The 18885-nt window shown below is 43.1% G+C and overlaps 1 protein-coding gene across 1 annotated transcript in view; it reads right to left on the bottom strand.

Annotated features, from left to right (window-relative positions):
* FHIT (fragile histidine triad) overlaps window positions 1-18885 on the bottom strand; it is a 356061-nt gene that overhangs the window by 70446 nt on the left and 266730 nt on the right. Inside the window, exon 5 of the mRNA XM_026052580.1 lies at window positions 8627-8695. Coding sequence (XP_025908365.1) covers window positions 8627-8695 — 69 coding nt within the window. The remainder of the gene's footprint in view (window positions 1-8626; window positions 8696-18885) is intronic.

The following is an 18885-nucleotide window of genomic DNA, read 5'->3' as shown; positions in this document are numbered from 1 at the left end:
CTGAAACCAAAATGAACATTTTGTTTCTCAGTACAGGAGCAAGTCTGCAATCTTGCTGGACTTGCTTTGCAGCAAAAGCATTGCAAGGAAAGCTACGTGCTCTCTTATTCTGTACACAGGCTGCCAGCAGCCTTCCTCCTTGCATCTTCAGAGCCTTCAGATCCATAGCTGGACCTGCCCAAGGTGAACCTGACTCGTCACCATCCAACCAACTGGCCTGTGTACTTAACACCAGCGGGGTCCAGAACAGCAGAAAAAAAAATACAGTAAGTGCCAAAAACTGCACTTACTTATACAGAAACTGAAGCCGTATTCCTGCAGTATCTTGCCTAAAATCATTTTGTACCTCTCCTTTCACGTACATTAAGTCCTTCTCAACATATGGCAGGGATGGGAGAGAACATGGACTGAGCTATTTTGGCAGCGAATATTTTAGCTACTCTTTTAAATGCATGAAACTGAGATCTGCCTATGATAAACTCTGTAGCATTTTTGCCAGACCACAAGCTGCAATGTAAAGTGTTGTCTTCTACAGGAAGAGGTGAGGTGTTAACTGTGAAACCACAGCGAGTTGTTAACAGGCAGGTGTTAACTTTGGAGCCTCAAGGGTGGCAATTTATATTTCAATACTGTTAACTATTTCACTGAGGACTGTTTTAGCAGAAATACAGAGCAAATACATGCCATGATGAGAGCTTGCTCAAGGCTTCGGATGCTCAAATCACATTCCTTTCTGCAGAAGAGAGAACTTCTGCCGGTTCCTACAGACACTAAGTTTATGAATAAAAAAACAGACACTACAGTAAGCTACAATGGAAAATGCAACAGAACTTGAGTTCTGATCTTTGACTGTATCAAAACAGAAAAATATCAGATGTGCCTCTCAGCCCTCCACTCTGCCCATATATACTACTTTATGTTCCTAAGTACATAAACACGTAAACCTATAAATAGTTGTTGATTAAAAAAGAATCAAAGTCTTTCTCTTCACTTTTAAATTCTCCCCTTCATTTAAATAAACAGTTTCATACTTAGAAGTACCCTGAATGAGGTTTGGGGCTTTTGTTGCAACTCAAACCGGCAGCACAGCATTTAGGTTTCTGGGAACCATAACCACACAGTTCTCTCTTTCTAATTTGGATTGCTGGTAGTTTTCTAAACCTCTTTCAGTTCAGTTTCCTTCTCCCAGGAAAAAAAAAAAATAGAAGTGGGAAACAATAAAAGAACTAGAAAGAACTTTTTTTTTTTTTTTTTAACAAAGCCAACAAAAATCAGGTCATGAGCATGTATCTATAAAACTTACACTTCACATTTTTCCCCACAAGTTAACCTTGCAAATGTTAGTAAACCTACTCCATCAGATTTTCATCTACTTCCCAACAGTGAAGAACACTTGACTCCATTTATTGTAGTCATACTTTGAAAGCAAGGGATAATATCGCATCCAAAGCACCAAAGTTGCTGATTTACTGAAGAGTCAGCCAAGAAAATGCCAGTAAGAGCCAGTTGGTTGCGTCTCCCATGAGCTGGTCACTCTCCAGATCCCTGGTACTTCTACCACCAGAAGATGAAGCTGACCTCTCAAATCACTGCTTTTATTTTATTTATTTATTTATTGCATTTGTAAAGACTGCAGCTAAAGCAGCTATCTCTAATTACAGGGTTCAGAGAGATATTTCCTCAATGAAACTCTTGAGAGCGTCACGAGCCAAAACTGTAATATCTAGCTATCTAAACATGCTCATATAGCTGAGAGCTTTGGATCGCTGTGAGCTGCTGGTCAAATCTGAACCAGTCCTATGGACTGCAAAGAATCCTGTCAATCACTACTGCCTCTAAAATTTTGCTGTTGACAAAACGAATTGCTGAAATAATCTGTCATTGAGCACGTGGGATTTCAGCACGATTTGCTTCTTACCAAAGAGTTGCTGTCATATTCTGACCCCTAAATAGAATGCGAGGGAATATTTCATTTTATGTTTACACCAATATTTCAGGTCAGGGAAAACGTCTTTTGAAACCTCTTTTGAAACCTCTTTGAAACCTCTTTTGAAAACGTCAACTCTCTGCTTTGTTTGCTTTCCATCTCATCAACTCCACAGAGCCCGGAGACTTGGTTCCTAATGGGGCGTGTTCTCCCCACCAGCACAAACTCAACTCACATGGTGCATCCCAGGATAAGCAGAGGTCTAGAGACAGTTTTACCTTGGGGACTTGGAGCAGACAAGAAGCACCTGAGCAGCTGAACAAGTCCAAGCACTGACAGCGCAAACAGGCCATGGAGACCAGGTTTGCTTTCATCCCCTTATCAGCAAACTGTCTTTGGTCGGAGGCTCTTTGTCACTAAGTCGCTTGTCAATGAACTACCATCAAGGACACAAAAGAGCAAATACTCCATGAGTTAAACAAAATAAATATCCTGCAGCACCGGCCAAGCGCTCTCAGACGATGGCCACAATAATTTGTCTGTGCGAGGTTATAGACGAAGTGTAAGTGACTCCTTGAAGCCAGGATTTTTTACCTCTGAGGGAAATGATTGGAGAAACCTTACGCCAGGAAAAGGTAAGGAGCAGCAGCAACAATGATGGGATACAGGCAGACAGCTGGGCTGGAGGGCAATCTGAGTACACGATGATATGCAAAATGCCAAGTGCACATTACCTTGCAGACAAAGTCTAGGTGTAAAGGGCATGCGTGTGATCGTGAAGGACGGCTGCCTCGGCACAAAGCCTTCTAACCACTTCTGATTTGTTCCTATAGTTGGACCGCTTCCATTTCTCTAGATCTCATGGAAGACTGCAATACAGAAGACAGCTCGTAATCAGATCTGATTACGGTATCCTTCCATCTCAAGATATGCGCAGCAATGGACACAGAATAGAGGAAGGTCTCTGAGATTTCAAGTTTCAGATTAAGAAATGTCTTGCAAGCTTGGAAAGGGCAGGAAATATCAAAACCAGTAGGGCTTCCATCTAGGGAGCTATCCGTGGTGATGGGATGTCTCTCAGCATTCCTGCTGGACCCAGCTAACTCATTTGTCAGTTTGCCTTTTGTAGGCGCATGCAAGAAACATGCAGGGGGTGCAGCAGCCTCGGGGGTTTCGGATCATAGTCAGATGAAATATCATGGTCCAGAACACAAGTGATTTCATTAAACTCAAAAAGGAAATTTGCTCGTTGTAAAAAAAGAAAAAAAAAAACTAAGAAAGAAAGAAAGAAAAAAACCCTCATGTCAACGCAAAATGACTTTGTGTTCTTCCAGCTTCTACTGCAGTACTCCCAGTTGGAAATATTCCTACAATTAATTGGAGTTATTCTGCTGGAGTCGCTACAATATCACAAGACACATGAAGCAACTGGGGAAGACTTAGGCCCACTGGAACCCTTAGGCCCATCAGCAGGCCCACTGGAACTTAGGTCCATCAGCAGGGCCTCCGCTGATGCTGTGTCAGTCAGAAAGAGCAACACTGGCAAAAACACAGGATCAAAAACACAGCCTACTGGGAAGCATTTATTTTCTGCCACATTGTAAGAAGATAGGGAAAACAGACTTGTACCCTGGGAAAATACAGATTTTTTTTTCCATGTATTTAGATTCTGTGCTGCCTTTCTCTCTTTCCATGGGTTCACCCATGCAAGGTTCAAAAGAAAGCAGAGTCTGGCCCCAACGGAGCTCCGATGCAGCAGACTGATCTACCAGCAGGCTACAATATGTTCCCAGAAGGTGCAATATAATTCTGAGGCCAAGAAACAGCCTATTAGCTCTGCATGCCGTTAATTTTCATGAATAGCTCAATCCAGTGCTCACAGAAGCTGCTGGGCATCTTTCCATTCCGTCTAGCAGGATATGGATTAGGGCTTATTTATCTTTTCATTATGTACCATATCTTCAAGCAGGAGGCAGCCCACGCTGCTGGGTGCAGCTGTGCACATCTCAAGCCCTCACCAGGCTGCGGGTCTAGCAGTGCACGAGGCTGTGGGCAGGTCAGGGAGCAGGCAGACTGCAGCCAGGGACATGCAATATTAAACTTCAAGCTTGTTTCCCTAAACTTCTGCATTCACCACCGTTTTCCAGGTTTGCTAGCCTCAAAAAGCAGCCCAGCAGGTTTTAGAGTCATGTGCCAAAACGCCTCCTTCATCCTCCCTGGAATTGGAAATGATTACTAATAGGTATTCTTGCTGAAATGATTTAACGTAATGTGCCGAATGAGATCACTAAGTCAAAATATCTTTCCCTAAGTGATTCTCTTGCTGCGTGTCTGAGTGCCAGAGGGGAAGGAGGACAGCATGAACTGAATTCTTTCGCTAGTTCCTGCATTTTGCAGAATCCTTAAGCTCCCAAAGAATTCCCATTAGGATGTCTCTCACAGGCTCATTACAAGAGGCCACGGGGCAGGCAGCTCTGCCTATCCTGGCAGGTGGCAGCGGGCCAGAGGCACCCGGGTTTTGGTCAGCCTCTCTTTTTTTGTGCTTTCTCCTCCTACAGTTCTTTTATTTCACACCAGTTTAGGTTGAGAGCTAAAGACAGGCAAGAAAACGAGTGGGCACAAAAGCAGGGCTGTCTGGAGGACTGGGCACTCCTTGCCCCGACCACATCACCTGGACGTGCTGCACTGCTGCAGCTGCATCCACGGCAGCAGGTGGGAAGCTCAGGCCAACAGGAACAGGGTCTGCCCCACAAAACTCATCATTGAGTGCCATGGATGCTCAGGGGTCTCATGGACATTGTGAGCTGCCCTCACCCACCCGAGTTCATCAGCCTCAAAATTAACATTATTGAGATCGATACCGAGAATAGCAGCATTGCAGACTTCTTTTGTGAGAAAGCCTCACACTCTCTGGCCCAGTACAGCTATTACCTGCCAACCTAAAGGATGATGAATGTTATTTATATTGCAGAAATGGCTAACTGCTCAGTGGAGACCGGGGACAAGCTGTGCTATGGACTTTTCAAACACACTCTGAATGAGAGGACTGCCCACAGATGGCTGAGTGTATGAAACTGCTGAGACATTTCAGGATAATGTTCTTGAACGTCTTGGGCATGATGACCTCCAACAACTCGGCAGTGTTTGTGCTGAATGCAACAACGTGGGTGCAGCTCTACCATAAACAATATCCTTTCATACCAAATTCTTACCAGTTACTGTGACATGCCCCTACAATAGTGAAGAACTCATCTTCTCCTTCAAGGCGGGCAATGTCTCGACAGCGCCCTTCAAATCCTTGATTAATAAACATATTATTCTACTTCAAAACCAAATAAAAAACATATGTAGAGAAGTAGGCACTCCAATTAAAAGTGTTCCTAATATTTAACTGCTACAGTTTTGGTCTCCAACAGAGAGAGAGAATTGATGAAAAAGAATATCGCAAGATGTACATAAGTAATTTGGCTAGAGTAAAACATGAAGGACCTGATCCTGTAAACAATTGTAAGATCTATTTAACTCTGACATGTACATGCTTGCAGGATTAGGCTTCAAACAATTTGAAGAAAATGTAAGAACTGAAAAACTGTGGCCTTTAGCTTTCACTGTGGTGAGCCCATAGGGTAGACGGTCCCTGGGAAATACCCGCCCCAAAATTATCCCTGCGAAGATGCAGAGGAAAGACATACCCTAAGCCAAAATGTTCAAAGCAGATTCTTCTATTATTAATCATTCCCTCCATATCTTAGAAAAATCATGTAGTGACTTCTTTCATATGCAACGAAATGCAGAAAACTAAAAGATCAAGTGGCATAAACTGTAAGGAACGTCTGTACTCTAGCACAGGTGTCTGCCCCTCTTTCACTTCTCCAATTCATATTTCTGTACAGAAGTCCTAAATATAAACCTGGAACCTAGCAGGTATTAGGCCCATCAGCAATCTTATTAAAAAGCAAGTGGTAAAGATCTACCTTACCCTTAAGTATACTCTTTACACTTAAAAGTAGTTTCAGAAGAGGCTTTCCCAGCGCTTCACAGCCAGACGCCTATAGGCACCAGGGCCCAGTAAACAGATTTCACTGAACAGGGATAAACCTGCTCCAGTTTGTTCTGTCTTTTCAATCAGAAGGGAGGTCACTCCCAAACCAAATGGGAGAAATAAAGCACACAGTAAGAGACTGCAAGTACTTTCCAGCTGTCTCAACTCTAGAAATCTTTCAAGAGGACTGATGTCTCAGCATCTGGGCATTCCCTTCACTGTCAAACGCTCCCTGAGCAATGGGATTTGTCAACAGTGAGCTGAGCATAAACAAATGACATATTTGGAGTTGGGAGAGTGCAAAGCTACTTACAGACAGGAGTTTTGTGATAGATGCTTGAACTAGAGCTGTGACTCAGATCTGTGAAGGTTATGCCAAATAGTTGTGCTACCTTTTACTTGCGGTAGCCAAACCCCAGCCATAAGCAAAACTTAGTCCTGGGGCAGTTTGTCATTCAACAAGTTTTTTGAGGGAGGCTGATAAGCTTCCATGCCACGTCTTACACGAGGATGACTTTGCATGCAAGTCTGTTCTACCCAAAGGGCAACTCCTTCTTTCAATCAAGTACATGGAAGCCAAGCCTCATTTATAAACACGTTATGGATTATCCTGAGTACACATTTCACGGATTATGGAATTAAAGCTCTCTCCAAGATCTACATCTCACCTAATGGTAGTCTGTCCCTTCTAGATCTGCAGTCTGTTTTCCTGCCATGATCCACAGATCTTCCTAAATTTCTGAAAAATCTCCTGAGCAAAAGCATATGTCCTGTTGGTACAATGCAAAGATGCATTATATCAAACCATCTTGCCTTACTGACATAACTCCCAAGCAATCTCCAAACATCTTTGTTTAACCATGTCTGCTGCAAGCAACACCTATGATTGTTATAATTAAAAATGACAGAATCAGAGAACCACAGAATGGTTAAGGCTGGAAGGGACCTCTAAAGATAATCTAGTCCAACCTCCTGCTCAAGCAGGGACACCTAGAACATGTGGCACAGGATCTCATTCAAGTTGATCTTGAAAGCCTCCAGAGGAAGAGACTCCACAACCTCTCTGGGCAGTCTGTTCTGTCATTCTCATAGTAAAGATGTTCTTCCTCATACGCAGTGAAGCTTCCTGACGGGACTCCTGATGGGACTCTAGCCTTTCTTTCACTGTTATCCCCAACCCTAGCCTAGCTGGAGATCACCAGGCCTACAACTTGCTCAACAGCAAATATGATTCTGGTACCAGTCTGGATATAGCGCTACATTTCCTTTTGCATGTCCTTTCTAGCCCCACTCCCCCTCAGACAAGATAATAACATTTTCTAGCCATTTGTCCCACCTGCATTGAACAAAATTCATGTACAGTCATTAAATAGTTTTATCTGTTTGTATTTATATATAACAGGAGAAAAAGAAGTGTGCTAAAACCAGAAAACACAAGAGGAAAAAGGAAACAGAATTTTTGTCTGGCAGAGCTTCTAAAACCACTTAGCACATTTGAAAAGGAAAGTCATGTTAACTTTCAAGCAGCCTCCCTTCAGCTATTGCCAATGACAGCTGCACACAAGACTGCCATCACATACTTTAGGTTTTATTTCTTTGCTCAGCAATCTCATTATAAGGTTAGGTCCTTATTAGTGGGGTTCTCAGTCTCTACCCTTCATGTAACTGGTCAATAATAAACTTCATCACTTATCGATGAAAGAAGAAAAAAAAAAAGTGAGAAAGACCTTTAAAGTATGTTACCATTCTTTTAGAAAGTGTAGAGCTGTCTTCCTGCACATATCACAACAGAAAAAAAAAAAAAATCAGAGGTAAAAAATGCCATGAATTTTTCCTCCAACAGATGGTATTTCAGTGGTATTGAGGAAGTTTGTATTAATTACTTTCAGAAAGAAAGGAAAATGTCATATTTGAGATAGAGTATCCTACCAAATCCACTAGAAACCATCGATAAATCTAACTATAGCAAGATTTTTTCATTCACTCACTGTGATAGCTGTCAAGCTGGGGACAACTTCTTGTTAATGCCAATACAATTGCGCACGTAAACAATAGCCAGTTATTTAGTCAAGCTGGAGCAGCTAATTTCTCCAGCTCCGCAGCACAGCCTGCACACATGCATGCATCCCCATACATACATCACATCTAGATGCATTGCTGCTCTTCAATTTCTATCTTCAGAGTTACAATGTGATTTGTGATGTATTTGTTATGAGCCTCCTGTGACCCTCCTTGCTGGAAGGGGAGGTTTGCTGCCCAGGTTGCCAGCCAGGGCAGGATACACCAAGCCAAGGCCTTCGACAAGGTTTTATTCTCCATCCTTCCAGCGCTTGCAACAGAAACAGCTCTCGGTAGAGATGCTGCCTCAGCCTGTGTGCAGCGGCCACAGTGAAAGGCCCAACGCGGTCGAATAACACCCTTCCTTGGGACACTGCAGGACTTTGACCCACAGCTCCTTCCTTGAGACCCTGCAGGACCATACCTTGACCCACAGCTTGTGGGCAAACCACGGTACACTGCTTGGTGCCTATCACCCCCTCTTTGCAACCACCAAAGAGGCAGGGATTACTTAATATAACTGCACTTGAGGCAGGGCCTGTATCATTAACGTGATTTTCTGAAGGCCACAACACCAAGAAATAGAGTGTAGTCCTTACCTCCTCGTAGACATTATCATTCCTGCTGAAGTCTCCAGCCCTCCTTGGAAGGATGTGGACATGAACATGCTGAAAATGTGAAACAACACAGTGGTGATTATCAAGATCATTACTTCCTTTTCTAGACCGTCAGCATTATTCTCCACACATACCAGTAACGACATCCAGGCTCCCACAACATTATTTTCAGAGAAAAATACATTAACCTGTTCCATAACTCTTCTGAGAATATAAAAGATGAAAAACATGAGAGAGCAGCTCTGCTGCATATATGAGCTTCGGAGCGAAATGCCTGAAGTGGAGGGGCTCTGTGGAATTATTCATAGTTGTCAGTCGGAGACATATTTAGCCACAGCTTTGAAATGACAACGTACCCTGGAGCTGCGTGTTGTGACTTCAAAAGTGACAAGACTGAGGAGCTGCCCCATGAAGGCAGGCGGCCGCGCGGGGTCACACGCTTGGGGCTCCGCACAGTGGAGACCACGGGATGCAGGAAGCACCATCAGGTAATGGAGGTGCCACAGATGGTAAGGACACTGGGAGAGGGGAAACGCAGCCCGTCTGACAAAATGCCTCTTGCAAGGTGAGGAAGACACTAAAATACTTTGCTTTTCCTTCTAGCAGCTCTAACATGAATATAAGGGAGTGAAGTCCCCATTGTGCAGTGGTCCAGGCACAGACACCTCAGGGAAAATTGGGCTCCAGGGGAGAAGACACACAAGGTACCATGGGACACGTCAGGTCCTGGGGAAATGCACAGAGGGATCCCAACACCCTCATGTTGGGCACCTCTCATGTCCCCAGGGACACAAGGGAACGCCAAAGGTTTTCTGCAAAAAGCTCAGCTATGAAATGGCAAAGCTGCTTTTACCTTTCCTGCTTTCTCCTTCACTCCCTTTGGAGGAAAAAAAAAAATACTGGCAATAATTCTTCAGGAGAAAAGAAAAATCTCATTGAGGGGAGACAGCAAATGATCTGAGTGACATACTGCATTTATGCCTCCCCAGATCTTTATAGATAGTGCCTAAATCCTTTAAAAAAAAGACTGCAGCAGAAAGCACTAACAGCTTATACAGGGAATGTAGATAGCTTGCACCTGACTCAATTTGATGAGTTGGAAATCAGCTGAAATTCATGCACCTCATTGAAGCATTCTCAAAACACGGCTCAAGTCTATAATGAAATCCAAAAATCAAAAAAAAAAAAAGGTTTTCTTAGGCTATCTGTAAGATATTTCAAATACACCTATATTGTGTTAGCTTCAATCCATAAAAACAGTTGCTCAGTGAATAAAATGAAATCAGATGGATGCTTCAGCTAATGAAATACTCTGAATACCACTCTTTTTTTCTTTCATAGTTTGCCCTAGAGAAACCAAGCATGCTGTTGCTTGTTCTCATCGTTATCTACAGCTTTCTGTTCATTCAGCCTACAGATGGGATGCTTCTTGAGGGTTAAATCTATGTTTTTGAGTAATACATCAGTGATAGTGTTCGGATAGTGTTTTATACTAATATATCATGAGAGTGATAGTGCTCTTGTGATATATTAGTGCAATGTATCATTTGAACATCACTGCTCTCATGATGTATTGCTCAAAATCACAAGGCAAGCTTAAAGATGGTCTTTGGTACCCCTTGGGCTTGAAATTTTTTGGACAAATAGGGATTTTCCAGAAAAAAAAGAGTATAGATTGAAGTTTGTGTAGGCACTGCAAAATTTCACTAGGACTTCTGTCATTCTCCTTAATTTTAAAATGCATTCAGAAAGCAATAAACTGTCATCCAGTTTCTTTCTTTCTTTTTCTTTTGGGATTTTCTCTTTATTATATATAAAGCTTAATATTAGCAGTCCTAGCCCGCCAAGATGAGCCAGTTTTAAATAATTTAAATATAATGTAGATCTCTATGGCAAAATGTACCAGTACGCACACAAGGAAGGATTGGTATATAGCCCTAACAAATGATGTGGAGTAACAGACAGCAAACAGGGATCTAGTCCAAAGCTCAGTGTGGGGATGGCACACTAAGACCCAGACCTAAGGACCCAGCACAGCAGGTAATGAATAAGCCTGATGTGAACTTCTGACCACAAAGGGTTTTTGTAATAAGAATGACAAAAAAAAGAAGAAGTGTTTATGACAGCATATGGGCCACTTGGCATCAGCAGAGTCATTTTCAGGGATTACTCACATTTAGTATTTGCATTATGTTCTTAAGCAGCACCAGGCTGCGTAACAAAATCTATCAACCATATCAGAAAGCAAAAGGGTATTGCCATATTGCCAAGTAGGGGGTAACTACAGTCAATTAAATAGAGATTTTTTTTTCTCCAGATATCTCAATTACTTCTTTTAATGCTGGACATGGAAACTATGTTAAAAAAATTGGAATTTTCCCTATCATTTGTAATATTGTATTGTTTTCCCTGTTGTAACAGAAACGAACACGAGCATAAGTAGCTTCCTTCTTTTTGGCTTTACCAAGAAAGCGGTCCAGAATAATGGGTACCAAGTGGTGAAGAATGTCAAAGAAAGGGGATTTGCCACCTTCTCTAATCTGCTTTTCATCTTATGGCCTTCCTAATTTGGAGATTCCAATATTTTTGATTCATTGAGAGCTTTTTAATTGATTGCTTTTGCTATCTGTGCTATTTTCTACTGCTGAAGCCTCAAACCACCAAGGCACTTAAGCCCCAGCTCAATTTCCAACGTGGAAATTGGCAGAGTGGGAGGATTCACATCCTAGATATTATGCAGGCATTTCAGTGCTTTGCTAAATGGTAGAGCAGCGTGGCTGCTCCGCAGGCTGGTGAGACCAAGGGGGCTTCAAAGGAGCTTCTCAGCACGGAGGGCTGGGCTGCTCTGCTGAGATTGCAAACACTGTCAACCACAGGAGATCTGCCCGGCTGCAGGGGGTGCAAATGACTTCTAGTAGTCCCCAAAATAAAGTTGTTTCATTGCATTTTGTTTCCTAGGCAAAACAAAAACTTGCATGTCCAAAAAAGACATTTGCAGTTGACTGAAATGTGTCAGCAGATACAACAAAACATTTGGCTGCCTTTTTAAAAAAAAAAAAAAAAAAAAAAAAAAAAAACAGAGCAAAACAAACAGATTTAGGCAAGTCTTCCCTAAAAACACTGCTTAGAGATGAAAAACCCAACCATTTTATGTACAAAAAGTCAAAATAAAATGTTTCAAGGTTTTGTTCCCAGTCACTGTGGAGACTCTCATGTCTGCAGGATGACAGACAACACTACTGTGCTCCAGCCAGGTGGAATTTGGTTACTGCTGGCTGCATCTCATCGCTCTCCCCACAAAACTGCTTTCACCTCATTTTGCATTATTGTGATTAATAAGCAAGAAAAGCAACATACAACACCTGAGACATTTACATTAACAGAATGATCAATATTACTAGTACAGCAAAAATACAAACATGCGCTTTTAGCTTTTAGCCACCCTTCCCTTTTCTTCTGAGGGTGGTGGAGAAAGATCCAAATGTTTGCAAGAGCCTGAGCACAATGACACAGGGACATGCCACTATGTCCCTTGTGGGGAACATAATCTGAGCCAAAACTCTTGAACCCACCAGTTCCTGTGGACACTGGGGAGGAGGTTTCCTGCCAGGCATGTCCAGAGCAGCTGGAAGGAGACTGAAGGAGGTGAGAAGAGCATGGAGAAGAGGAAAAGAATAGCTCCATGTGGGAGGTAGGGAGGAAAAGGAGGCTCTGCAAATGTCATCCCTCAAAACGTTTGCTCAGCCACAACAAAACATGCCTGAATTTTACAGGATCTTTAAAGATAACGCAACAGCCAGTTTTCTAGGGCTGGGAGTGTAGCTTCCTCTCTTTAAATGGGGGCTACTACTTTACAAGCGAAATCTCAGAATGAAGAAAATTCCTAATGGTGACATTTCTCAGGTGACGCAGAAGCACTTTTTCAGAGAAGATTTTTGACGTTTTTAGCCCAGAATGCACAGAGAATTAGAAAACGTCCTGCAAAGAGCAAACTATCTATGCAAAGGGTTACTCATGAGCTCAGGCTGCTCTTTGCTCTCTCTGACCTCCACACAGCTGCAAGGGGATGATCCTTGGCTCAAAGCCTGCAAAGTTTCCAGCCTGACCACAGAAGCAGGAGGCTGCTGATGGTCACTCTGGAGCAGCCTGATCTTGGCACGCCGCAGACTTTCATAGAATTATACATTGAAAGCTGATTTCCAGTGAAACGGGGCTGCAAAATGCTCACAAAATTCCTGTTCTAAAAAATGTTTTTTGCTAGAAAAAAAAGCGACACACACCGTCTAGGTTAGTTTCTAGGTTAGTTAGTTTCTATATGCTGAACTATGCTGCAATAACCAATATGTCACCACTGCACTGGATGTAAAGCAAGAGGACCAGGCAGAAAGAGGCACTGAAAGAGATTTCCCTGGTAGACCACAGTAGCAAAGAGCAGATGACCTGACAAACACCACCGGGGAGGACACAGGCACTGCCTGCAATAATTTATGAACATGATGCTGTGTTTGCTCAGCTGCTGGGCTGGTCAGGAGAGCAAGAGGCTCTGCTCTGCAAACCAAGGGAGATAACGGCTCACACTACAGCTCCTCAGTGCTCACACTGTGTCTACTGGCAACCAAATGTTGCTCGATGCTGCTATATGATGAATATATAAGAACTGGGAATGGGTTTCTCAACTTTGAAGATGAAGACACTGCCAGTAAGGCCAGTAGTGGATGATGTGTTCCTGTGAAGGAAGCACATGGACAACCTGGGTCTCTGTGTAGCCAGAGTGAACATCTTCCACCAGTTTCACCCTTTCCCCTGTGACTTCTTGTTCCTTCTCCTGAGAGCAAGTGTGTCACTGTGGGGACGAGGCTGCGGCTACTCCTCTGGTGAGGAAAAGAGGGGAGCCTGAGTGTCCTTGGGATGCAGTCGTGTTCCAGCAGAGCAGGCATTGACCAGGGTGGAGGCAGGAGCCCTTGGCCGGCCAGGCCTACACCTGGCAGCCCTGCGAGCTGCAGACCACAGGCACTGCGTGTCAGAGGAGAAGGTCTGCTGGTAACGCCCGGTTTGGCGCACAAAGTCCCTGTCCATCACAGACACACAGGCTTCTTACAGGAGCCTGCAAAAATGCTTCTAACTGCCAGATTAACTGCAGAAATTCCCAAATAATAACCATCCTCCAAGTAAGGCTGTTAGCGGGCGATAAAGAAAATCAACCATAATACCGAGATAGCTGCATGAAATATAGGGCAATTTTGTCCTCTCTGTAAACTGGGCTTCCATGGAGCCCTTGTTTGCTATTCTTGATTAACTGCTCAATTATCCCTGTTACAAAATTATTCCGTGGAAAGCCCTGCCTGTATATCCATAGCTCGTTAACAGAAAGCACTCCCTCTGCTGTCCCCTGAAATACATCGCATTAGCTCTATGATAGCAGATGCAGCTCAGTCATTATCTCCAGGTACTGCAAGACAATTCGCTGGGCCCTTGACTTGTAGGCCCTGGCCAAGACTTCTGCAAGGGAAAGCAATTCCTGGGCAGTGAGCAGCTACGAGCCCTTAACATTATTCCTAGTTCTGAATGAGATGGAGAGACATTAAAAATAGAAGAAAGTTTTGCTCAAAATCATGAGAAACATTTTGTTCATTGAAATACTCAGTCTTTAGAGCCTTCAAAATGTAATCCGCCCATGTCTTTCTGTGAGATCTTCCAAAAGGGTGACAAAAGGATAAATAAAAGGTAAAGGTGAGTGGGATGGTGCTTCTGGATTGATTTTTTGAACTTAGTCCCCAACTCTAGGAAGGAGGGTCTACATATGGTGAAGATCAGGCCCAGAACCTTCACTAGCTCATTCTCACTTGCCTTTATTCGGTTTATTGGAAGACTAAGGCACAAACCAATGAAGGAGCCCCCAAAGTTTCACAGGAAGGCGGTTGTAGGAGGCTTTGGGATGGTGGGAGAGCACCTGACTTCCAGTCCCGGTCCTTCTCCCTTCCTTGGGGTCCCTTTGCCCACATGTCTTTCTGTAATGCTGTATTCAGATGCAAACAACACAGCAATTGCATTTCCTCTCACCTCTAATCTTCAGTTAAGTCTTGATAAACGCATATTGTTTTAACACTTGTGATACATATAATTAGGGTTCCTTAATTTATGTTTCAATAAAATGTACTATAATAAACATTTACTGCTCTGTGAATAAACATTTAAATGAAGCTCCTAATGGGGGTTACATGTTTCAAAGCAGTTCACGGCTTTGCCGAAGTCTCTCCCTATACTTAATGAGAGTCATTTCCATAATCTGTGCATTATTGCTTAAGCCTCCCTTTAGGAATATTTTACAAAGTAAAATTCTGTGAAATATTATCAGCCAAAAGAGAAAATGTTAAGAGGATTATCAAGTTGTCCTGTTAAAGGGACAGCACAAGCTTTCATTTCCCCCCCGAGATGCTAACATTGTAATTATGGAGAATGTGCTTACTAATTATCTCACTGGTCCACTGCATTATTACTGTGTTTTTCCTTCGGAGATCAGTTTAAATGAAAAGGATGGGAGACCTCTGAAAGGTCGGATATGAAGGGCAGAATCACACTAATTTACTTTCTGATGCTAATAAGGGTTAGGATCAGAAGCCCTGCCCTAGCCACATGCTGCTGCTGTGAGGAAAGGTCCAGTTTTCCAGATAGGGCTGGACAAGTTGTGCACAGCTCGTCTCACATCACTCCTAGAGCCCCATGCTTAACACCCCGAGGCCTGGTCCCCATTTCACCAAAACTTCCGCCTGTTTTATCACCGACTCCAGTAACAGCAGGATTCAGTACCCGAGATGCGATGTAAAGTACGCTGAGGTCGGTGGAAAGATTATTGTTGGAATACAGAGGGCTGGAGTATCTGCAATGATGCAAACAGCTGTAAGATATTTCTTCCATGTGTCTGAGTGCATCTGAGGAGAGCATAAAACTGAAATATATCTTCTCTCTACTCGCAGGGAATAAGAGCATTACAGCAGTAATGGCCCACTCCCTCTTTAATGCAGGAGGAAGGGAAGTTGGTGGAAAATGAGAGAAGATAAATCAGAAATGGATGTGGCAGGGGAGGGCAGGGGGGAAGACAAGCCTTACATAACAGCTACTCTTTTTCTGAGAGGGAAGTCATTATCTCTAATTCATGGGATTATTGCCTTTTTAGACAACTGTTGCAGCTAAGATTATGAAAGGTTCCCACAGAATTGAAACACTGTTCCTGGCTTCCCCTTTCATTAAAGATGGAGAGAGGTGCTACCGCGAGGAGAAGGAAAACGTGTCCAATGACAGTAACGCGACCGGACCTCATAACTTTCTGCAGAGGATGAAATGCATTCGAGCCACAGTGCCTTCCATCAGACATCAATCAGTACGCTAGGGAAGATCTCCCAGGCTGTGTGTCAGGAGCGAGGCATTTCATAGCCCCTAAGAATACATTTCCCAAGAACCAGTAAATATCTCCATGCATACATATAGCACTCACTAGACTGTATTTAGTTATTTATAATATTAAAATTATACATAGCAGCTATGGGTTCCAAAACATGGGTTGTTTTCCTGTTTTACTGCCGAATGTGCACATTCATCTCTGAGGTTTAGCTACTTCAGTTAAACCTTTTAAATGTAAATTATTTTCTGTTATAAAAAGCTGATTTGGGGAGTTTTAGTGTTTCAAAGATGGTAATTTATGTGACTGGAACAAAATAAAACGTTCAACAGAAACAGAATTTTCCTTGATCAAAAACACTTTTATGTTTCAGTGTAGTTTTCTTTTCATATTTTCCTCCCGCAGCAGTGGCCTCTGTCTTTCAATTAGCTTGGAACAGAAGATCTTAGATAAAACTGTAATTTAACACTATTTGCATATGTGTCATTCCATAACTTCTTCACCTCACATTTAACATATTTTTAGACTCTTGGGAACCAGTGCCTGGAATTTCTTACACCAATACTCCACTGCTCACCCCTCACTTCTCACTGAAGCCTCTGGGATGATGGGGAAGCAGGACCAGCCCCCAAACCCCTGCAGCAGGAAGTCTTATGTCTTGGCTCCTTGAATCCTTTCAACAGCACATCCATTGAGGGAGCCAAGAACCTGGAAACTAGATTCTGGGGTATGGACTAAACAACTCATAAAACCGATTCTTCTTTGACTTCACTCCACTATTGAACTTGGGGTAGAAAATGGTTTTGTGGAAGCCAACAGCCTTCTTAAAATTAATACTTCATCGTGCACCTACTGCCTCCCCCAAAGCTGAGTGATCCTCTCAGACGGTCGGTCTCCACAGCCGTTGGATGAGGCCTTGCAGAACACCACGGTACCAGGATGACGCACGTCACCTTCGAAGGTTTTCAAAACAACCTACACAGGCTAATATCCTTTCCCAGGCTAACAATGCAAAAGTACCTTCTGTTTTGACTTCCCTGGTAACTAGCTTTTTTTCCTGATGTACTTTCTTAATATGCAGTCCTGCTTCTGCTCTCTTTTTTCTTAAGCCCATGGCAACGCTCCCATTAACTGCAAGTAGCTCCTTTATGATACACACAGTAAAAATGGCAAAGGATATATATAATCATGTCAAACTTCAAAATGAGATAAAAAGCATTCCACCCTCTTTAATTACTATGCAATATTTTGCAATCATACTGAAAAAGGCATTGGGGTACCTCCTCCTAACCTTTTTTCTTTTATGTCTTGGAGAATTTCTATTGTAACCTTGTACAGTAGGATACAGTATTTGTACCTCTCTCAGCTAAGTCCAGGCCCTAATGAATTGTCTCAACAGCAACAATGATAAACATGCAGAAATGCATCTTCCGTTGCTTGTTTGCTAAAACAAGACCTCAACTATTTTAACTTACCAATTTAATTACAGAAATGTATATTGATTCAATCTTTCTTCATAGGCATGAGTTGCCCAGAACAGCGAACAGTTCTGCTTAGTACACTTTAACCTTGATACACATGAATTACCCTAATTGAGCAAAGGGTTCTTTCAAAATTGTTTAAATTTGTAAATTCTTCTCAACCTTGGAACTTTGATGGATTTTTTATGCCTGCCAGTATTTGCCAGGAATCCATCTGAAAGCACCAGACTTGATGTCCTGGAGACCTTTCAACAGAGTTTGTCCAAACACATTTCTACTGTGACTACCAGGCCATATGGGCAGAAGGGTGGCAGAGGTGAACAGTTTGTGATTACGTTCCTAAGTCATTTAACCTTCAAAATTACCATTCTACACACTCTGCCACCCAACAGGAGGCTGTACAAGCAGGTGAAAAGATAGATGTCTATTCTTAATGACTGTTTAGGAGACCGCTGAGCTCTGGTCTGTGCCCATGTTGGTTCAGTTCATTAATGTAATTAACCAACAATCAATCTTTTTAAATTAGTTACACAAAAACAGCTACTGCCAGATCAACTGACATGAAAGTTAGGTCACACACCATTTCTGCACGATTTAACATCCACACTGGAACACAGTACAGGGCATGGAAGCATCAGAAACTGGAGCCAAATTCATTTGAAGCCCTACAACTTAATTAAAGTGTGCAAAATCTGTGCAGCTGGCTTGGTCTTATTTGCATGGCCTTCCATGATTGCAGCTAAACACCTTGGCAATAGAAAAAAATGTTCAGAGAACAAAAGTAAAGGAAAAAATGCTATTGCAGGAAACATTTAACAGCATATGAATTTGAATAAATGTATACCTCATGTATACCCATCCAACCTTAAAGATTCTGTGATTCTATGAGGGAAAGGATTGGGCTGGTCCAACCCTGGTGCAATGTGCTTCCCACATCAGGCAGCCCCGTGGGCTGTTGAGTCAAGCGAGGGCTGGTCCTCTGCTCCAGCCAGGTGCTCTGGCAGCCCCCTTTGAGGCCAATAAAGAAATTCTTTCTTGTTCCTTAAAACCGAACCTGAAGCAAACTGTTTCCAATTTCCCCCAAAGGCCAGCTTGCAACTTCTCTGTTCGTCCACTAAGAGAGCACCTGGCTTCTTTTAATCCCTCACACCGACTGAGTTGGTCCAATTGCCTCCACTGGGCCTGACGCAGACGGTGCTGCTGAACCGCTGCCAAAAGCCACCGTGTGCGAGAGGCAGCGCTGCAGGGGAGCACGACGGCGCGGGGTCAGGCTGCCGACCGCTGAGTGCAGCCCGTGAACTGCTGAGCCCTCCCAGCTCCTGCCTGCGGACACGGACAAGCCCCCAGCGCCCCGGGGAAGCCTG

Source organism: Nothoprocta perdicaria, unplaced genomic scaffold (assembly GCF_003342845.1).
Source record: "Nothoprocta perdicaria isolate Ctin4 unplaced genomic scaffold, notPer1 scaffold_9, whole genome shotgun sequence".
Classification (NCBI taxonomy): domain Eukaryota; kingdom Metazoa; phylum Chordata; class Aves; order Tinamiformes; family Tinamidae; genus Nothoprocta; species Nothoprocta perdicaria.
This window is presented reverse-complemented; position numbering and strand designations above follow the sequence as displayed.